The sequence below is a fragment of the Lucilia sericata genome, unplaced genomic scaffold (assembly GCF_015586225.1).
Source record: "Lucilia sericata isolate MDLA Ls3-8-SP2 unplaced genomic scaffold, ASM1558622v1 Contig000524F_arrow, whole genome shotgun sequence".
Taxonomy (NCBI): domain Eukaryota; kingdom Metazoa; phylum Arthropoda; class Insecta; order Diptera; family Calliphoridae; genus Lucilia; species Lucilia sericata.
In genome coordinates this window covers 165,965-189,045 of record NW_023994536.1, presented here as the reverse complement: position 1 = coordinate 189,045, position 23,081 = coordinate 165,965, and the positions used below count along the sequence as shown (strand labels likewise).

The 23,081-nt window shown below is 32.5% G+C and overlaps 3 protein-coding genes across 3 annotated transcripts; 2 read left to right on the top strand and 1 right to left on the bottom strand.

The window, feature by feature from the left end:
- Window positions 1–574: 574 nt before the first annotated feature.
- On the bottom strand, window positions 575–1,577 carry LOC119605838 (trafficking protein particle complex subunit 4). The gene is made up of 2 exons (XM_037959160.1): window positions 1,274–1,577; window positions 575–1,207 (listed from the first exon to the last, which is right to left on the bottom strand). Exons 1-2 carry the CDS (start codon window positions 1,446–1,448, stop codon window positions 708–710), a joined length of 675 nt encoding a protein of 224 aa, XP_037815088.1. The 5' UTR covers window positions 1,449–1,577; the 3' UTR covers window positions 575–707.
- A 548-nt stretch (window positions 1,578–2,125) lies between these two features.
- LOC119605839 (probable cGMP 3',5'-cyclic phosphodiesterase subunit delta) lies at window positions 2,126–3,441 on the top strand. The gene has a single exon (XM_037959161.1). It carries the CDS (start codon window positions 2,292–2,294, stop codon window positions 2,769–2,771), a length of 480 nt encoding a protein of 159 aa, XP_037815089.1. The 5' UTR covers window positions 2,126–2,291; the 3' UTR covers window positions 2,772–3,441.
- Window positions 3,442–4,782: 1,341 nt separating this feature from the next.
- LOC119605835 (zinc finger protein 572) lies at window positions 4,783–21,998 on the top strand. Its single transcript, XM_037959157.1, is given in 4 exon segments — window positions 4,783–4,943; window positions 18,251–19,577; window positions 20,342–20,406; window positions 20,408–21,998. Coding segments are annotated over 3 exon segments (2,448 nt in total). The 5' UTR covers window positions 4,783–4,943; window positions 18,251–18,253; the 3' UTR covers window positions 21,467–21,998.
- The last annotated feature ends 1,083 nt before the right edge of the window (window positions 21,999–23,081 follow it).

Below are 23,081 nucleotides of genomic sequence, written 5' to 3'. Positions count from 1 at the left end.
AATGAAGTTTAAATCATTTATTACTTCCGCTTCCATTTCTCTGGATTTCAAGTGGATATGGAATAAGAAAAAACGAATAAATTGAAACCAATTAATTAGACCCAAATAACGGAATGATTTTAAATACGTAGTACTATTCCGGAAAATTTTGCTATAGTTTCTTAAGATTCCGTTTCATGTTTGTTTTCGTCTTTGATTTTTCGAAGCAAATTATGAAATTAATTCTAATTGAGTCAAGGCAAGAAGAATAATTAATTTTGCTCCAAAATCTTTATTAATATTTTAGTTTTTTGTCACTTTGCTTTTTTTAATTAATTTATTTATTATTTATTGTAGCACAAAATAAAAACAAAAAATACAAGAAAGCCCAAAAAAAGCTGTTTTATTTCAAATTGTAAGGATGCACCAAAGTGAATATTCTTGGGGAATAAAAGTTTTAGAATCTTCATGCAAACATGGACTAATAAACTATTTATGAAAGGAAAATCAACCTGTTTAAGGACATCTAATTGGGTTACTGCTCCAAAGACAAAATTGGTATCTTACAGCTTAAACATAAAAGAAATATTTCAAATAAATAAAAAATCTTTTATTATGGAATCATAGTTAAAACTTAAACTTAAAAACAATGTAAATATTTTAATATTTAATGATCTTTTCTTTTCTGTATTTCGGCAGCCCTCCTGCCATCTTCTACTCCATTAACTTTAAATAAATTCCACTAATTTCTCGAAATTATTAATACCCGTCTTTTCCACCAAATCTAATAATGCCTGTAACTTATTATCAAACAGCTCACAGCGTATTGGCATTTCCAAAGAATAAAAAGGATTTTTTAAAGCATAATCTGAATAAAGTTCATAGATTTTGCGCAACACAATGTCCATGCCATTCAAGCCCGTCTCGCTGATAACAATAAACTTGACACCCGTCAAGGTTTGAAAACAATGCAACGTAAATGTATCCGCCTCCAATACTTCAATACCCGAAGATTTAGGTTCCGGACTCAATTGACTGGCAATGGCGAATAGAGGATAAAACATACTGGCCAAAAAGATTTTCTCATTTGTAGTCATTTTAGGACGGCTAAATTTTAAATTTATGGGATAATTTTCAGAAGATTCTAATACTGTTTTAACATCACGCCCATCTTCCAAAGTAGCACCATTTACGGGGCCGCCATTAACAGCCACCAAGACATGTCCCACTAAAGTATAAAATACCATTAGTTAAGCTTTATTATTTCCAATTTATAATTAATTAGTTTAATTACCATTAATACCATCTTTGCGATTGAAAGCCACTGTCACTTTTTTTGGATTGTAATCCAACATTAAATCCAAAGGGTAAGTAAAGGTTTTTTCATGTTCTATACGTGGCACATTATTGTCCAGGTTGAATATAAGACCACCCGATTTACTAACTATATATACACCGTATATAATCATTGTAGTTTTATTAATATTATTAATTTATTGTTGAATTATGTTGTAAAGGAGTATTGTAGTAAAAAATACAACAACAAATATTCGATTTTTTGCACAGCTGGCTTTTGTTTATTCTTTTTATTGTGGTTGCCATATTTTAGTTGTCAAAGTCATACACAAAGTTGCCAGTCATACATATTTATGGCAACTCCAACCAAAAGGGCAAACAATAACAAATAAGGATATATCGTTGTTTATTTTTAATTATCCTTAATTATCACTACATAAATCAATGATAATTTAAGACTTTAATAATGTGGGACACGAAATGTTATTAGAAATAACAAAAAATTATTAACTTTGAATACACGAAAAACTATTATTAATACATTATAAGGAAAGTGTGGCAATTTTATTTGTTGATATTTTTTGTACAGCTGACTTTGACAACGGATTCATAGCAGAGTTCTAGACCTAACAAAATTATTAACGACGGTAATTTTACAAAACATTTCACAGGTGGATAAAAAGCAAATTATAGAAAAAATTTGGAAAAATAAATATTTCTATTGATAATAACGATTATTTAGAAAATAATCAAGAAAAGAGTGACAACAACAGCATATATTTTCAAGCTGACTGCTATTTGACGGTTTTGAATTACAATATTAAGTGGCGGCTAGATACAGCCGTCTATCTGCCAAACGGCGCTGGTGTCTTGCCTAGTGTATTTTTATATCCAGCTGCATTAGCAACCACAGCAAAACACAAGAAGCAAAAAAGAAAACCAATATTTTTAACAATAAATTCTGTTAAAAGAAACTAATAAAATATTTATTCAAAATTACGGAGAAACTGGAAAAAATGGGCTCTGATGATGCTAGCACAGTTTCTAGCGATAGTGGCGAACGGGGTGAACGCATACAGAGAGGTTTCCAGATAAACTACATGATTTTACGAGATGCTGATACAGGTAAGGTCATCTGGCAAGAAAATAAAGATTTTTCCTCACCCGATGCCGAACATGAGGCCCGTGTACCCGTCAAAATATTGGATTTAAGAGCCGTTTCGCGAGAAATCAATTTCAGCACCATAGAGGCCATGGAAAACTTTCGTCTCGATCAGAAGGTTTTATTTAAGGGTCGCATAATGGAGGAATGGTTCTTTGAAATGGGCTGGGTAGGAGCGAATACCACCAACACCTGGCAGTCGACCATTGAGGCAGCACCTGAATCACAAATGATGCCTGCTAAAGTCTTAAATGGTAATGTTACCATTCAAACCAGTTTCTATGACAACGATACACTCATCACTAAATCCGTGGTACGACTTTATTATATTTAAGTTATAATTACAAAATTATAGAGATACACGGAGGAGAGAAATGCAGGCATTAGGTTAAGAAGCTGAAACATATTCGTTTAACTACAGTAATAAGACAAAATCAAAAAAAATTATAAAAAACGACCTCAAAAATTGAACGCCCACACATTTTACACACAACACCAAATTCCAAAAACAACGAATTTTGTGTTGCTGTTGTCATCATAAATAAATCATCAATGTAGACAGAGCTTTTAAGGTATTAAATCAATTGTGAAGTAAGGAATAGAAAGTATATTTTAAGCTGAGTTTAAGTTAGTTTATAGTAACGACAAACTATAAAGAGTTCTCCAACTAGTTCTAGAACTATTCTAGTTTGAGAACAAGAATTCAAAATTATCGTCTTGTGTAAAATTTTCCAGAATCGTGGCTGTTATAAAAAACAGTTTCAAACTGACTATTTAAGATATTAAATGTGATAGCCACTTTGGCACTTCATTCTTTATGTTCTGTCTGAATTAATACTTTTAAAGCTCTGCTTTTAACCAAACTATAAACATTTGATCTCGTACAAAATCATAAACACAGATATGTTTTCAATATCAAACAATTTATACTGTTTTAGTAGAGTCGTTAAAGCTTTTATATATGTACTGAGTTTTGTTAATAAATTTGTTTATATTTCTTAAAATATGAGATCTTTCAAGCATTTCTTTGTTCAATTAACAATTATTTTCTAAACTTAATCTAATCTTTTTATAAAAATCAATATATTGCATTTTCTCAACACTCAAAGATGTCTAAGGCCATACAACTATATACATATTTATAATATTTTAACTACTTTCAGAGATTTGCTTTAATAAATGTTTCCTTATTTTGTTGAAAATTTCTAGACTTTATTTTAAATAGAATTATATTGACAATTTTATTTAAATTCTATTTATTTCTTAAAAATCTATAATGCATGGAAACAGTTTTTGTTATTAACGCCAACTTTTTCGTTTTTATTATTTTCTATAATAAGCCATTAATAATAAACTAGTTATAAAAAATAAATTAATATTAAACATAATTATTTATTAATATATGAATATTTGTTTCCTTATGTAAACTAATAAAATATGTAAAATGATTCTCAAAATAATAATGAAGAAATTATGTTAACCCGAAATAAAAAACAAAGTGTTTTATATAATTTGGAATAGGAAATTTGGAAATTAATGTATAATTCAAATAATCTATATTCCATCATTAAGATGTCTGAATAGGTATTGGGAAGACCCTCTAGATAGCGAAATTCGAGAATTTTGCTATGTAAATGAGTCGATTATGTATCTCGGTTGCCACTTCAGTTGTGTTGCCAAAATTATGTGGTTACTGGACGGTAAGCATTAACTTGGAAATTTTAAAAATAATGTGTAATGTGTTAATTCGTTAGTTACTTTGGTTCTTTGGTGGTTAGTTTAACAGAAGGATGTAACATCCCAATCCAAAGAAATAATTCAGGGCCATTGTATGCTGTTTTACCTGTGTTTTTGTTTTGAGTCCAAGCTATGGTCCCAAATTAATTAAAACCACCTATAACCTATTATAACATTTATTTCATTCTTCTAAAAATTTTAAATTAATAAGACTATCCCCCATTATCTCAATGTCTGGTTATATTTTATCGTAAGGTTAAATTGACAGTTTTCATACAAAAATTATTTTAACCGGCAGAATATCTACCGGTTAAATGATAACCGGAGTTGATGTTAACGGGGGTATGTATTTTTATTTGTAACGTTAAATTTCCCCTAAATTTCTTTTAACTAACAAACATATCCCCCTGTTAAAACAGAAAGTATCAACACTGTCACAAGAAAAATATTTCATTGGCAACTCTTTCTATTTTCATTCAATACAAGGAAAATTCATAAAAGATGAATTCAGGATTTTTTATAAACATGAAGTTTGACAGTAATAGTTAAGAGAAATTTGTTTTTTATACCTGGCATTTGACAGTTTCTGTAGTAATTTTCATATACAAAGAACAGCAATCAGCTGTTACAGTAAAGCCATCTCTAATGAATTCGCCTTAATTTAGTGTTTCGCACTTGTAAACAAAACAAATTAGTATGAATTTTTCATAATAATAAACAAAAATAAATAATAACAATAACAAAACTGTGTAATTAGTGTAAACAAGTGGTAAATATTACAATGCATTACATTAAACTAGAAGAAATTAAAAATATTTTCAAAAAATAGCAAAAATCTTAAAAAATAAATTGACGACGTACATATAAGAAAAAAAAAAAGAAAAAGTTACCAATGAGAAAAAGCTGGTACGCAAAAAAAATTAATTAGTTGTAAGCAGAATTAGTGGAAAATTAAAGAATATTTCAAGTTCTATTTAAATTTATTGAAAAAGTAATTTTGTAATGATATGTACATATGTACGTATTTGACTTTGTTAAATATTCTTCCTTTTGCTCAGTCTTTTTTTATTGTAACTCGATTTGTGAGTTCAATAAATTCGATTTTTTCGTCGAGTTGTTGTTATTGCAGTAGTCACTAACAGTGATGGTGAATTATTTACAAACATTGATAATATATTTTAAGAATACAAGTTTGTTTTTTATAACCTACACCAAAAACGTTTTGTACAGTTGTTTGTAACCTATAGAAATATTAATCATACGCCTGTGAGTTCACTGAAATCATGGTCGCAATTTTAAAGATATTTTTGTTACTACCCATTGGGGAACATATTATGCGTTTACACTAATGTTTGTAACATCTAAAATGATCAGGACTCATTTGACCCCCCTTCAAAAAATGACTTGCCAGTTCAACGGTGAAAAAACTTTTGGCATAAATCTAGCATTCTAACCCAGCTGTTTTGAAAACATTTGTTTAAACCACATGATGATACTTTTTCTTGTGACTTCAAGAAAGGAAAAAAATTATAAAATTAATTATATTGGTATATAATTGGATATATCTCGATTACTGATTAACCGATATGCTCAATGGGTAGTAATGTCGCTGTTTACTTAAATATGATTAAAATTAATATTTTCAAAATGTGTTAATTCGTGTATTATAGCATTCAAACACATATCATGGCAAAGCCCCAACTGTTATCTATAAAATTTCATGTGAGATGAGGTACCGCTATATCGACATGCATTTGAGACAACGGTACTTTAGTAAAAAAGTCAAAATATAAAAACATAAAATTTGACCCTGGCTTTCAATGGGTTAATGTATATCATGCCATGTTTAGTGTTTATAAACCGGTTAACCGAAAAAGCGGTTTTTATTGCATATTTTGGTTTTTCGCAAACCGGTTTTTTAAAACATTGGTTTTCGGTTAACCGGGTTATCAGGTTTTTAAGTCTCGGTTAAACGGTTTAAAAAAGTTTTAATCTTTAGTACTAAATTGTATATTTTAAACCAATAAAAAATTAAATATTTATACTTGATAGTCCTGGACATACCATTTTTATTCCCTATTGATGCTTGTAACACAAAAAAATATTGATCCTACACCCACCTTAAAGTATACCGGCTAATCTAATCGGCTCAGAATAACTTCCTGAGTCGATTATGATATATCCGTCCGTCTGTCTGTCTTTGTGTCCATGTAAACCTTGTGCGCACGCTACATCTCGCAATTCTTAGGACAATTTGATGAAATTTGGCTCGTACGCATTACTGAAAATGGTTGAAATCGGTCCATTATTTCACCTAGCCCCCATATAACCCAACAACCCGAATAGGGCTTTTGAGCTCATAATTATATTAAATGTTCTAGTATTTCAACAAAAATTGGCTAAACTTAGTTTTACATAAGTCTACATGGTACTGCCGATTTTCGCAATGATCGGGCCTCATTTGACCCTAGCTCCATAGAAAGTCTTTTTCATAAAATGAAATGTTCACAATTCACTTATAAACACTAATTTCAGAATGAAATTCGGTACAAATGACTTTTATGTAAACATAAATTCTGATTCGATGTCCGTCTTTGTGGCCATATAAACCTTGTGTACACGCTACAGCTCGCAATTTCAAGATAATTTAGCACATATTCTTCTCTGGATCCAATGAGGAATGATGTTGAAAATTATTGAAATCGGTCCATTATTTCACCTAGCCAGCATACAACCGTACAAACAAACCCAAAACATCCTCCCACAAAGGGCTTTGGAGCTCATAATTATGTTAAATGTTTCAGTATCTCTACAATAATCGGCACAATTCAGTTTTATATAAGTCTAAATAATACTGCCGATTTTTGTAATTATCGAGCAGTATTGTCAAAAAGTGGCACAACTATGTTAATGTCCTTGTTGAATTTTATAATATTCGGTCCTTGTTTTCTCTCATATGGCTTCTTTCAGTAAATCAGTTTTTCTTCAATAAATTTGGAACCAAGAGAAATTCAACATAAATTTTTTATTATTGAAAATGAATCACATATAATATTCGTTTTATTAGTGTAGGGTATCATATGGTCGGTGACGCCCGACTATAGTTTCTTACTTGTTTATTGATATAGATGCATTATATATTCAAAGGTCAAATTATCCCTCCTATGACAACATCCATATACCTAACGAATCAATAATATCTTCAGATCTGTAAGATTTTCTTTTCTTATGATTTATTAAGACGTACATAATAAGTAATTCATAATATTTTGCAAAATGACATTTTTCAACCAAATATAATAAAATTTAAAGATTTCCAAACAATTCGGTTAACCGGTTTTTTTATACTCGGTTAACCGACAAACCGGTTTTCTAGAAATTGTAAATTTTCCGTTAACCGAAAAACCGGATTTTCCAAAAGTCGGTTTTTTATAAACACTAGTCATGTTATACATCAATGGAAAGGTCGTTCAAATACATTCTCCAATTCTATCCATATCGACCATATTGCTTTATTAGTAATGTCGATGTTTACTTAAATCTGCCAAAAGTTTATATATAAAAAACTAACATAACATTTGCATTTCATGGTTCAAATATATATCATAGGAAATCCCCAAATGTTTTCTTCAATATTTCATGTGAGATGACGTACTCTTAGATAGATATATTTTTGAGATAATGGTACTTTTGTAAAAAAAGTCAAGAGAAAAAAAAACAAAAATAGATCCTGGCTCTCAAAGGGTTAATGATAAAGTATGTCATGATACACATCAATGGAAAGCTTAAAGACCTTTTCAATGATACCCATATCTACAATATCAGTTAATTATAAATCGAGATATATCTATTTATATATCAAAACTTTCAAGACCCATAACTCCCGGACCCTAAGAGAGTAGATAATTTTTTCCCATATCTGTGGTCTGAAGAAAACAGATTATCAGGTAGTAAAAAAGTCTCTAAAATTTGCTGAATTAGAGTTCCCATATATTAGGGTTCTATAGTTGAAACGAAAAGTCGACTTTTCGACTTTTTGCATTTAGTTAAAAGTCGACTTTTCGACCTTTCGACTTTTTCCATTTTATGAAAAGTCGATTTTTCGACTTTTCGACCTTTTCCATTTATTTAAAAGTCGGCTTTTAGACTTTTCGACTTTTAGTATTTTATAAATGGTCGACTTTTCGACTTTTTCCGACTTTTCGACTTTTTCCGACTTTTTGATTTTTTACGACTTTTTGACTATTTTCGATTTATTTCGACTTTTCGACTTTTTTCGAATTTTTCCGACTTTTCGACTTTTTCCGACTTTTTGATTTTTTACGACTTTTTGACTATTTTCGATTTATTTCGACTTTTTTTCGACTATTTTTTTACTTTTTTCGAGTTTTTCCGACTATTTTAGAGTTTTTGACCTCTTTTCCACTTTTTTAAAATTTTCGACTCTTTTCGACTTTTTTCGACTTTTTCCGACTTTTTGACTTTTTCCGACTTTTGTCGACTTTTCGACTTTTTTCGACTTTCTTCGACTTTTTTCGACTTATCGACTTTTTTCGACTTTTCAACTTTTTTCGACTTTTCGATTTTTTCGACTTTCCGATTTTTTGACTTTTCGACTTTTTTCGACTTTTATTTACAAAGTCGACTTTTCGACTTTTTTCATAGACGATAGTCGAGTTATCGTCTTTTTTGGAACAAAATAGTCGACTTCGACTTTTTTCGACAAAAAGTCGATTGTTCGATTATTCGAAAGTCGATTTATAGAACCCTACCATATATCTGCAGTTTTAGTAAAATCGAATAATGTTAACCCATAAACAGTGAAAGTCAAACTATGCAATATAGTAAAATCGAGTAATGTTAACCCATAAACAGTGAAAGTCAAACTATGCAATATTGGAAAACTTCATTGAAACCATAGTAAAATAGTATTTAGGTTTCAACCGATTTAAATAAAACTTGAGAAAAATATGTAATAAAGACTCATATTTATAATAAAATCAAAAATATCGAAATTATAACTTAGACATAAATATATTTTTATAATTATATAAAATTTCCGATGTATTAAATATTCAATACCCTACTGTGGGTGATAAAGGAAACCCGATATCGGATTTGGTTTCAGCACCTAAATATACTTGGTATCAAATCAGATTGGTAATTAGAGTGTAATTAATCTGTAAGCACTAGTATTAGTATGAAATTCTGCTTAAATAACTGTTATGTAAATGTTAATACCTCTAGTAAAGTGAGGATAGACTCATATTAATCCAAAGCACACTCAAAATCACAAAAACAATAAAAAAAATGTACCTCTTTATCCTTTGATGCAGCTCACCAAATATTTTGTGGAAGTCAAAGGTCAAATTTTAAAATATTTGGGTATTCTTAGAGCGGTTTTTTGAGTTGGCAATCAAATGCCAATTAATAATCATATTAGTTAATCTAAAAATAAATTTAATCCCGACATCGGCAGAGCGTAAAATTTTCTTGCCTCACTAACACCACTTCAGTTTTTGCATTGAAGCATGAACTATTATTATTGTGCATTGCCATCGGCAACGCATTTATTTGCAATTTAATATGTAAGGTGAACCTTAATATTTACTCCATGCAGTTAAAACTAAATAAATAATGGAAGATTTTATGAAATTTTAAAAATGATAGATTGTTAAGATGTCCATGATGTTTTGCACTCATATGGATGGTCTATATGTCAATTAAGTGAAAATATTATCAGGACATTGACTAAATTCGGCTTACATTTCTGGAAATAACATAGTAGCGGACATTACATTTGTTTGGGAGTTTATGTCGATAATTAAACTCTTTTAAAATTTTCATTATTTATCACATTCACTCAGAAAAATAAAATTCGCCAAATAGGAACTTATCTTCATGTTTAACATCAGATATTTCTCTGTGTGTATCTCAGTCAAAAAACTTTAAAATTAAGAGAATGACGTACGTACGTGTGAAGGAGGAGAAAGCTCTTAAGGTGGCTCTTCGCGTATGTCTGTTCTACCATAATGATTGGAAAAAGCGTTCAAAAGATACCATCCAATCAAGAATCTTAATTGAGTCAAATTAATGAAAAACAGCAGGTCATCCGTTGATGTTTTGCAGTGATACAGATTCAATGTTCCACACCTAGGGCATTTTGATGTCTCACTGCGTTTCTCTATGGGCAAAATAAGCAGACCTTGAGAGGATGGAGTCAGAGGGATTCTGAGCCTATTTTTATGCAGAGAAATTTACATTTTTCCTGGTGCTCGTATTCTGCTCCATTTCTTTTATTCAGATGTTTAAGAAGTAATAACTTTTATTCATCCTCCAGATTTGGTGTAGGAACAAACACTTACACTATAATTCTGGAGAGATCTGTTCAGGAGTTACGATATTTGGCCATTCGTTTGGCTAGTGCATTTTCTTTGCTACATTCAATGATGTTGGAACCCTTTAAACTTTTGGCATTATCGAATACAGCATAGTTATCAGTAGTACGAATTAGTTTGTGAATCAGCATCCCAAAGCTATTTTACTCTCAGGTTCAATACGGTCTGTAATAGCCATCTGTAGCTCAAACATTTTGATCAACTCAATCTGCACCAGTTTCTGGCAAATGCCCCTATAACTCTGTCGGACCTGCTGTTCTCTCCTTTACAGGGAAAATGTTGGTTTAAAAAACTTTTGCATTCATCCATGACAGGATTTATCGTTCGTTGTTCTGAAACTCAGACTGCTGCACGTGGCAGTGTTCCTAAAGCGATAAAATATTTTGTACGTTTTATCCGTAGTCCTGAGTGTCCAGTCAGAATTCGTATTATAATACTAATTTCGGACATACGCATTCTGATTAGGCTTCTCTTCCTCCTCTCGTTAGCATTATTCCAAATGGGATCCTCTTACCCATGTTTTTAACTCCATACTCATTGCATCATTCATTAGGTTAACTTTCTCAAGTTCGCTTTCCTTTATAGAATGTACTTTCTATGGGAAAATATGTTAACTTCTATTGATGCCGTATTAAATGGTATCCATTACATACACCGTGATAGGTAAACTGTAGTATATTTCCGTTTCGAGGTTTTTAAAGTAAACCCCCATGCCCTTTCCAAGCAATTCTGTCACTGGTATGCTGTCGAGTACATCTGATATGATAATCGTCTTTCGTTAATTGGAATGAAGATTACAGCCATCCGGCTGACAGAAAAACTAAGGGCCCATTTCGTGATTGTTTTTTTAAAGCCCACCTTGTTGATCATAATATGACATAGAGAATATTATTCTCTATGTGTTGTCTTCAGGATTCAGTGTATAACTTTAAACCAAAAATTATAGATTATATTCTCAATAACTAGGCTGGATAATAAAAAAATCTATCTGATAAATATCTTAATAAAAACTTAAATTTGATTTTCCCCTCAATACCGCTAGATGCTATTAAAAATTTCACAACTGTTAAATCCATAAATTTTACTAAATATTTTTGTTTTGTTGAAAATTTTCGCGTTTCTTGTTGTTGCCTAAAGAAAACTCAAAACACGCAATGTGTCGTCGTTGAAGTCGTCGTCGTGCATGCTCGTTCACATAAAAAATATATTTATAAAATAAAAAAACAAAGCAGAAAATAAAATTTCTTCTTCCATGGCTTAAATCCAAGTAGTGGATTCATTGTATGATGATGGGGCTTTGACGAGTAGGTTTGCGTGTGTAAGTGTGTAAAAGTATGCGTGTTTTGGACGTGTAGCTGTGAGTGTGTGTATGTAATGTATGACTAACTGGCAGATTTTGTTCGATTTTTTTTTGGCCTAAAGTGAATGGTTATGGCTTAAAACACGGCAATGTAACAACACCAGGGCACGTCTAAAAAATTACAGTGGGTTTTCAATATACGTGGTTAGTTCGAAAATGTTGTTCATAGTTTTTGTGTTTGGGGTGAAAAACAAAAAATAAGATAAGATTACGACATAGTACGATACAACCAAAGTATATTAATAAAGTAGCGACATCTCTTGTTGTACAACAACATCTACAACAACCACATGTATTTTGTTTTTGGAAAATTTAAGATTGTGTCAAAATAAAATTTCCTTGAAAAACAATGTGAACAAAACATAAATAAAAAATATTACTTTTAAGCTAAAGATATTAACGATTTAATTATATTATTATATATTATACAATTTATTACACTTTTAAACTACTTTTAAACCACTTTTAATTCACTTTTTAAACTTTTCACAAGTTTTAACAAATAGCAAAACACAATTTAAAAATGGCGACGTAAACAATGTTAACAATTTTCAAAACAAACTTTGACAATTTGCTTCATTTATCTAGTTTAAAAAAAATAGTCAGCTGTTCAAGTGATGCTACTTTATTAATTTACTTTGGATACAACCATACAACGCCGATTGTGAATTGTACAAATGTGTTTCGGACGGATGTTTATCGAGAAAACAGTAAACTCGTTATTATGTTCTTCATCAATATTTCCAATAAAAAAGAGCGCACAATAGGCCTTAGAGTATATTTTCAGATCTGATGTAATATCCTTTCAACTTAACCTAAGACATCCTGTAAAATATTGTTCAAAATTATACTTGAATATTTATAGACAGGCGAATATAGTGAATGCTTTTGCGACTCTTTATCCTTGTTTTTTGTTTCAATTGAACGTCATCCGACTGAGGAAGGATCTTATTCAGTATTTCATGAAGTAGTAGTCTGTACCAAGAATATCGACCAATGTTTGTTGGCTGGATGCTAGAGATCTCATTCTTGAATGATCCGATGATAACGTTTATGCACCAGACTAGTGATTGTAATAAGGCCGTGGTACCGAAACTGTCTAATCTTATTATACCACAAATTAGCCATTCCGTTTCTCGGCACTGCTATCAACCACATTACCCTTAAAAGTGGGGTTATTGGTACTTATACGATAAGTACCAATAATTACTATTGGTACTTATCGTAGTACCAGAGCGAAACTGTTAGCGACTAATCGTATTATATCACAAATTGATCATTCAGATTCACGGCAACCACTTTAACTTTCAAACGTCGGGGATAGTATTAGGGATAACCTTTGCAAAGTTCTAACGAGACAAAAACCACAGCCAACACCAAAGCATCGCGCCAAAATTGTTATAGTTATTACGGATGGGAACTGTTAGAGTATTATCTTATATTACCACAAAATTGACTATTCAGGTTATCGGCACTGCTATCAACCACTTTAACATTAAAGAAGGACTGTGAGATTAGAGAGGAAACCTTTAGAGTCAATTATCTTACGTTACGAATAGACCATCAACCCCAATCAACACTTAAGCCTTCAAATCATGGCAAGATTGTTATACATATGATGGAAGGATTAGTATAATCATTGTCATCTCCGGAAAATTAAAGAAGATAACCTTTTGAGTCTATTATATCACAACTAGACCATGCATTTGTAGAGTTTAAACTTAAGTCATAAGAAAATCTTAGGTTTTCTACTTTAACTAATTATTGCTATTCTGGACCAAAGTTTATTGCTATTCTGGAACAAAGTTATTTGAAATTGACTCCCTTATATGCCAAGAAATTTACTTTTCAGTTTGACCTCGTATTCATGGGTACTCGACTCGTTCCAATATAATGTTGGTGTTGTTGTTTTTGCCATTTTCTTATAGCCATTGTTGACGGTAATGAAGGTGCTTGCTGGTGATGATGATGATATTACCATTGCTGTTGCCTTTAGCTCGTCTCTGTGTCGTTACTGTTTATTTTTTTGTCGATTATTCTTTAATTTTATTTTTTGTTAATTTAAGTCTTGCTTGGGTGATTTCAATATTTTCAGAGTCTCGTCTAAAACTAAAATAAACGGCAAAATTAAATTTTTAAAAAAAGCGCTGCTCTAAAGCTTGAAAAATCGTGAAACTCTGCTGGTCGTGTCCGTGGTCTATTGCAAAACGTTGGCGGCTGTTGTTGTAGTTGCCGTGTTGTTTTAGGGGTACCTCTCCTGCTGCCCACTCTGCCATAACACGATATCAGTGCTCTAACTTGTTTTATTTGCCGTCTTCCTGCACAATTTTTTTCTTCTTCTTTCGCTGTTTGTTTTTTCGTTTTTATTATCAACTTTACTCGTGCAAGTACAATTGACTGACTGCCTGCCTGCCTGCCATATTGTTGTTGCTGCTGTTGTGTGTGATTCCAGTTTAGAGTGATCACGAACACTCTAAACACAACAATAATAACAACAAAACATAGTGTATGAGAAACAAAACAAAAACAATAAAAACACAACTAAAGTCCGTTGCCGTTGCCGTTGCCGAGCAAATGTTTTTTCAAAGTGTACGAGTACAATGTAATATTGTTGTTATTGTTGCTTTTGCAGTGTCGAGTGTTTAGCCGAGTAAAACAACTGTGTTTGTATGGTTGTTGTTATTTGGTTTTGCTGATTTTTTTTTCGTTTTGTTATTGTTGTTGCTGCCATATATGTGTGTATGTATAATTTTTTCTTCTTATTAGTATATTTTTCCAATTATTTTCTGTTTGAAGCGTTTCTTTTTTTTTTGTTTTTGGATTTTTTTTGTTGTATTGTGCACATCATCTCCCATGTTTAGTTAGCAAACGTTGTTGTGGTGACGCAGTGAAATCCAGTTGGATTTAGAGAGTTTGTTGGAAAACAACATCCAAGAAAAATCGCAAATACTTTGTTTTCCGAAATTAATGTTTTCTGCTGTTTTTGCAACTGTTTTTATTCATTAAAATAAAGAAACGCTTTTTGTTTAATAACAATCAAATTGGAAACATATTTTCGAGCAGCTCATTGATTGTTTTTTTTTTTTGTCGAAATTTAATTTCGTGCTTAAACTGTGTGTGAGTGTAAATATTTTTTTTTTTTTTTGAGATATATTTTGGTTTCTTTTTATTTTATTCTTGTTTTGTTGTTGATTAAATAAAAAAATAAGTTCAAATGTTCAATTCTTGGTCGGCTTATCACAATGAATAGATAATAAATAATTAAACAGAAGAGAATTCTTTTATTTTAGTACTCATTAAAAAGTTTTAAAATACGCTCAAAGCATTTTACTTAACTCTTCGTCATTGTCATTAATAGTGTTCGTAAAAACTTCGTGAAATTGTGTTCGTACTTATTTTTCGCACTTAAATTGTGTTCGTTTTGTATACATTTCTTTTAATGGCGAAAATCTCAGCTTTTACTTGGCTAGAAAGGAGTTAAATTAACATTTAGGATATTCACGTTAATATGTAAAAGTGAAAATATAAACATTATCACTCTCGCGTGATACTAAACTATTACTGTTTGGTTGAAATTCAAAAGATAGATAAGTAGTCATATCCACACTGACATAAACTTGCAGTATATCTACATCATACATCATAAACAATTGTTTTTTGGCGACTTCATATCATTAATATCTTGGATCCGATCTTGGACCGTTATATGTGCCCAATTCTTCCTAAATCTAAAACAGAGTAATCAACCCAAAGTCTTGATCATACTTGCCATCGACACATAGAAGCCAATTGGGGCTGCACATGACTTACTAATCAATCAGCAATTAAGACTTGACTGCAAAGTCATCCTGTATAAGGCAGTTTTAAAACCAATTTATATATATGGAATCCAATTATGAGGAACGGCTAGCAATACCAGTACATATCATATGCAGAGGGTTCAATCCAAGATTCTGAGAACCATATCCGAAGTACCATGGCATGAGAACATCTACAGAGACTTAGAGAAATCATTGATCAAGAAAGAATTTAGAAAATCGCGTGAAGAATATTTGTCAAAATTACATGCACATCGCAACACGCTTGCATGGTTACTCACTGGAACACAACATCGATCAAAGCAACAACACAGAGTTGTCTACTTATTGTAAGGTCTTTAAAAATAAAGGCACTGTCTTATAAAGGGCTAGGGTTCTATAAATCGACTTTCGAATAATCGAACAATGGACTTTTTGTCGAAAAAAGTCGAAAAGTCGAAGTCGACTATTTTGTTCCAAAAAAGTCGATAACTCGACTATCGTCTATGAAAAAAGTCGAAAAGTCGACTTTGTAAATAAAAGTCGAAAAATGTCGAAAAGTCGGAAAGTCGAAGAAGTCGAAAAATCGAAAAAAGTCGAAAAAAGTCGATAAGTCGAAAAAAGTCGAAAAGTCGGAAAAAGTCGAAAAGTCGGAAAAAGTCGAAAAGTCGAAAAAAGTCGAAAAGTCGAAAATAGTCGAAAATTTTAAAAAAGTGGAAAAAAGGTCAAAAACTCTAAAATAGTCGGAAAAACTCGAAAAAAATAAAAAATAGTCGAAAAAAGTCGAAAAAAAGTCGAAAATAGTCAAAAAGTCGTAAAAAATCGAAAAGTCGGAAAAAGTCGAAAAGTTGAAAAAAGTCGGAAAAAGTCGAAAAAAGTCGGAAAAAGTCGAAAAGTCGAAAAAAGTCGGAAATAGTCAAAAAGTCGTAAAAAATCGAAAAGTCGTAAAAAGTCGAAAAGTTGAAAAAAGTCGGAAAAAGTCGAAAAAAGTCGAAAAAAGTCGGAAAAAGTCGAAAAAAGTCGAAAAGTCGAAAAAAGTCGGAAAAAGTCGAAAAGTCGACCATTTATAAAATACTAAAAGTCGAAAAGTCTAAAAGTCGACTTTTAAATAAATGAAAAAGGTCGAAAAGTCGAAAAATCGACTTTTCATAAAATGGAAAAAGTCGAAAGGTCGAAAAGTCGACTTTTAACTAAATGCAAAAAGTCGAAAAGTCGACTTTTCGTTTCAACTATAGAACCCTATAAAGGGCATATTAGAGAATAGCATGTTAAAAAATTTCTTTTACGATACACTTAAAAAAATTTCTTTGTAAAAACTGAGCAACTATAAACATTTATAACAACAAATACCAATTCAGAAGCAGATGCGGGAACTATCTATTGTCAGACGAGCTCTAGACAAGAACTTACAAGAAGCTCGATGTAGAGAACAACACAAAGGATCATGACGTAGAAGTTTCACGAACCAGGATCTCAGCTGGACACAGATTAAAGCTCTGTCTAGAGATTGTAGTATATTTAATAAAATAACGATTGATTGCACTAATTGACATACAAATTCAGAATTCCTGGTCTTCTGATAGTGTAGTAGATCTTTGATTTTTGGACTAAAAGTTGTGATCTTATTTAAAAGACATTGTTTGCACCTACATGAAAAGCAAAACAGAGCAAGAACAACACATTATGTATGAGGTGTTGTTGTTGTCGAAATCAGGAATGGAAAATTGTGTATGAGAAATTAAGCAGGGATGGGGAAACAATTAAAACAAATTATATTAAAATATGCTAATTGGACTACTTTTCGGTACTTTTTCGTTCTTTAGCTGATACTTTTTGAATTTTCTATAATATTTAACCTAAAAAAATAAATTAATGAAAATCTGTAGAAAGGTTTTTTGAAACCTAGAAATATATAATCAGACATATAGAATCCTTATGGAATGAAAATCTATAATATTTAATTTTTTTGGTACTTTTTGTTCTTCAACTGGCACTTTTGGAATCTTTTAAAATATTGAATCTAAAAAATTTAACATGCAATATATTGAATAAAATAGAATCTAAAAATGGACACTTTCTGGTACTTTTTCGTCATACAAGTGGTACATTTTAATTTTCTGAATTATTGAACCTGGAAACTTATAATCAGACATAAATATGGGATCCTCATGGAATGAAGATAATTAAGTATGTATTGAGTGCTTTTGTAAATACACTATGGTGAAGGGTAAGATTCGTGAAAGATTCGGTACAGACGTACATATGTATATAGAACTCTTACTTGTTTTAATTTGTGTTCTTAAACAAATATGTTATAATTGCCTGATATTTAATGATTTTGAGATTGATGGCGCCGATGTCGATATTTCATAATATTATGGTGCAATTCCAATATCATCGATACATCTGAGGGTATAAAGTGAATATTTTTTGTGAGAAAACTTATTGATCTTTAGATTATATTCTATTTAAAAGTTTAATATATAATTTAACGTTATTTCATAAAATTCCTTTATTTTAGTAAATGGAAATTATTATGAAAGTAAAATGTTCGCCCAGTCCAGGAGCTGGCTCCTCACCACATTCTACACTGAAAATAGTTGATCATCACCATCAACTGCAACAGCACACCTATACAAATGCTGGCTACAAATCCAGTCCACCACCACCATCGCCACATAATGTAATGCCACCACGGACTTATACACCCAACACACCACATCCAGGCAATAAATATCCCATTAGCGGTGCTAATAGTGGCAGCTCGTGCAACGATTGTTCTTTGGGTTATTGTTGTAATGTGTCACCATGTTGTGCCACAATTCCCTCACCGTCTCATTATTCACAAACTCCAGCTCAAGCATTACAAACTACATCACCATCGTCCGCTGCTACAGCAATGCAGTATACCTCAACAGAATCATATACGAGTAATTCTCCATGTCAAGCTCCAGATGAACCAGAATTTGTCTCCATAGACGATGAAAAGGTAAAACAGTATTTAATACGGTTGGGTCAGCAGCAATTACAGAAACAACGGAACCAGCAGCAACAACAACAACAGCTGCCTCAAAGTCGTCCACAAAAAGAACCAAAAATAACGCATGTTTTTTCCGCTCCAACCAATGCAAATGCCGTGAAACCGATAGTCTATGAAATTATTGAATTAGACGATGAGGATGAAAGAGAAAAACTCAAACAAATCAAACAACAAGCTGAACAAAGTCTGGCGAATAGAAAATTACCACCCAATCTCAGTATAAACTTGGCCAATCGTAATACGAAATCATTGGACATCAGTCTTATACCTAAAACTCCCGACAACAAACTGATTACACAAACCAGCCAAGAATTGCCTTTAATCAGTAATCAAACAGCCAGTTCGCGATCAACAATGAATAAAAATTCAGCAAATCATAAAATTATAGCCGAAATTGATTTGCTAGAAAGTGATGATGATGATGATGATGCATATGTGCATGATGATGACAACGATGAGGATGATGACGATGACACATTACCTTTAGTGGCGGTTAGTTGTGAACTACAGTGCGACGACGAAGATGAGGAGGATATTGTACAGGTTAATACAGCTGGACGCAATCTGCCGTACAACAGCGAGTATTTAAATGTTCAGCAGAGTCGACCCACCATGAGATATTCTAAACCATTAGTTGATGATGTCGTTATAGTCGGTTCCCATGCGGATAAAAATCATGATGATAATATGTTGGTTCGTTGGGAGGAATATGAGGGTCAGCGAGAACGTGTCTTTTTCGAATGTTTTCTATGTGGTAAAAAAGTACAATCTAGCTATAATTTAAGACGGCATATGATGATACATACAGGTAAGTTAAACGAATTAAGATATAGATAGATAGATAGATAGATAGATAGATAGATAGATAGATAGATAGATAGATAGATAGATAGATAGATAGATAGATAGATAGATAGATAGATAGATAGATAGATAGATAGATAGATAGATAGATAGATAGATAGATAGATAGATAGATAGATAGATACTCTCGCTCGCTGATGCTCCTAGCTCGCTCGCTCGCTCGCTCGCTCGCTCGCTCGCTCGATCGCTCGCTCGATCTCCTCGCTCGCGCCGCTCGCTCGCTCGCTCGATCGCTCGCTCGCTCGCTCGCTCGCTCGCTCGCTCGCTCGCTCGCTCGTCCTCGCTCGCTCGCTCGCTCGCTCGCTCGCTCGCTCGCTCGCTCGCTCGCTCGCTCGCTCGCTCCTCGCTCGCTCGCTCGCTCGCTCGCTCGCTCGCCCGCTCGCTCCTGCTCGCTCGCTCGCTCGCTCCGCTCGCTCCTCGCTCGCTCGCTCGCTCGCTCGCTCGCTCGCTCGCTCGCTCGCTCTCGCTCGCTCGCTCGCTCGCTCGCTCGCTCGCTCGCTCTCGCTCGCTCGCTCGCTCGCTCGCTCTCTCGCTCGCTCGCTCGCTCGCTCGCTCGCTCGCTCGCTCGCTCGCTCGCTCGCTCGCTCGCTCGCTCGCTCTCCTTCTCGTCCCCCTCCTCTCCCATTTCCGTCCTACCTTCCTCCCCTCCCCCTTGCCCCCCGTTCCCTTCCCCCCCATGCCTTTTTCCTCACTTTCTGTCTCCTTTCTGTGACCGTCCTTTTGGTTGCGATTTATGTGATCGGCGATTTCGCGAATTTAGCGATATGAAAAAACAACCGACGTCGTCATGCCAACGAGCCAAACTATCTCTGCATGGTTTGTCATGAACGGCCACCGGTAGATAATGATCCAACACGATGTATCAATTGCTGTACACAATCAAAAAATGCTGTAATAATGGCTGCCATGAAACCGGCCACAGATGCCGATAATGCAGCCGAACAGAATGCACGTCTTAAGTCAGCAACCGTAACAGAAACATTACAATCCTCTACACCATCCCTTTCATCCTCATCATCTGAAATGCATTCAGCGCAACAGCAGCAACTACATACACTACCAACCATCACCTCCGTAACAAGTTATAACATTGCGGCAATTAAAACAAAATCTTCAAATAACGGAAGTTCAACAGCAGCAGCAAGCAGTAGTAGTGGCAATGCAAAATCAACCGAAGATACACATCGTCTTTTGGATAATATACCAGCCGTACATCGTCCTGGTTACAATGAATTGGGTATGATTACGCGTAAAGAGTTTCCCTGTCCTTTGTGCAATCGTGCCTTTGGCACTCGTCACAATCTTAAGCGTCACTATATGATACATACGGGTGAGAAACCATTTAGCTGTAGCAAGTGCCGTAAACCCTTTAGGGAATATTCAACGCTTAAAAAACATATGGTCACTCACATACGTGAACGTTGGTACAAGTGTATGCGCTGTCCGATGAAATTTCGTGATTTCCTTAAGTACACAGAACACAAGGAAACTCATCGCAATGACAGTGATAGTGAGGAACAGCAGCATTTGACTACAAGTTCTTCGAAATCTACAAAATATTCTTCCACAATGCAAGTTGATGGTTATATGGATTCGAATGATGATGATTCAGGTGCTGAAGATTGGCTCGAGTGTTGTGAGTGCAATCAACGTTTTAATGAAATCGATGCTTATAATGAACACTTAAAGGAACACGATGTCAATACCCAAATTTTTCAGTGTTACATTTGCAAAGAGCAATCAAAGACACGAGCAGAATTAGATCAGCATATAGCTCAGCAACATAAATTGGATACAACAGATTCCATGGATGAGGATAATGATGAAGCATGAGTATATACGTTTAGTAATAGTTTTATTTGTTTATGTGTATGTTTATATTTGTCTAATATTAATTGGGTTTTGGTTACTTTCACCGTTATCCCAAAATATGAACACATTCCCCAGTTTGCCATTATATATGAGCAGTGATAAATTAAGTAATTTTTTATTTTAATTTTGATGAGATTATTTTTTGTATAACTTTAAAAACTTATACATACTTCCTTATTATTATTTTAAGTTCCAAATGACCCTCTCTTTTTTTTTTTTTTTTTTTTTTTGATGAAAACTCAGCAAGTTTAATTACATATAGTGCAATTGTAAAATATCGATAAAGTTTATATTTTTATACAAAATATCTAGTTTATATTTAAATGTGAATCTCTAAGAATAAAAAGAGATATCCATATGAATGTTTGTGTGTGTGCGTGTCTATGCTATATAAAAATTGTTATTTTAACATGAACTATTGTGCTTAAGTTTTAATTTTTATTCCTTCTAACTGTAATAAGATATTAACATTACATTCCAAATAAAGAATATATTCTCCATTTATATTTTAAAAATTTTTAGTTTTTTAATGATTTTTTCCTAAAATTGACTAATGTTTAGTCTGTAGAGTAGACTAAACTCTAGTCTATAGAATGAACTAATGTTTAGTCTATAGAATAGACTAAAGTTTAGTCTATAGAATAGACTAAAGTTTAGTCTATAGAATAGACTAAAGTTTAGTCTATAGAATGGACTAAAGTTTAGTCTATAGAATAGACTAAAGTTTAGTCTATAGAATAGACTAAAGTTTAATCTATAGAATAGATAAAGTTTAGTCTATAGAATAGACTAAAGTTTAGTCTATAGAATAGACTAAAGTTTAGTCCATAGAATAGACTAAAGTTTAGTCTATAGAATAGACTAAAGTTTAGTCTATAGAATAGACTAAAGTTTAGTCTATAGAATAGACTAAAGTTTAGTCTATAGAATAGACTAAAGTTTAGTCTATAGAATAGACTAAAGTTTAGTCTATAGAATAGACTAAAGTTTAGTCTATAGAATAGACTAAAGTTTAGTCTATAGAATAGACTAAAGTTTAGTCTATAGAGTAGACTAAAGTTTAGTCTATAGAATAGACTAAAGTTTAGTCTATAGAATAGACTAAAGTTTAGTCTATAGAATAGACTAAAGTTTAATCTATAGAATAGACTAAAGTTTAGTCTATAGAATAGACTAAAGTTTAATCTATAGAATAGACTAAAGTTTAGTCTATAGAATAGACTAAAGTTTAGTCTATAGAATAGACTAAAGTTTAGTCTATAGAATAGACTAAAGTTTAGTCTATAGAATAGACTAAAGTTTAGTCTATAGAATAGACTAAAGTTTAGTCTATAGAATAGACTAAAGTTTAGTCTATAGAATAGACTAAAGTTTAGTCTATAGAATAGACTAAAGTTTAGTCTATAAAATAGACTAAAGTTTAGTCTATAAAATAGACTAAAGTTTAGTCTATAGAATAGACTAAAGTTTAGTCTATAGAATAGACTAAAGTTTAGTCTATAGAATAGACTAAAGTTTAGTCTATAGAATAGACTAAAGTTTAGTCTATAGAATAGACTAAAGTTTAGTCTATAGA

What these genes read in the sequence shown, in the direction of transcription:
- LOC119605838 (XM_037959160.1), bottom strand. Translation starts at nt 1,448, where the DNA reads ATGATTATATACGGTGTATATATAGTTAGTAAATCGGGTGGTCTTATA. An exon ending in TCGCAAAGATGGTATTAATG is followed by an intron (nt 1,208 to 1,273) that starts GTAATTAAACTA and finishes TTTATACTTTAG; the next exon opens with TGGGACATGTCTTGGTGGCT.
- LOC119605839 (XM_037959161.1), top strand. Translation starts at nt 2,292, where the DNA reads ATGGGCTCTGATGATGCTAGCACAGTTTCTAGCGATAGTGGCGAACGG.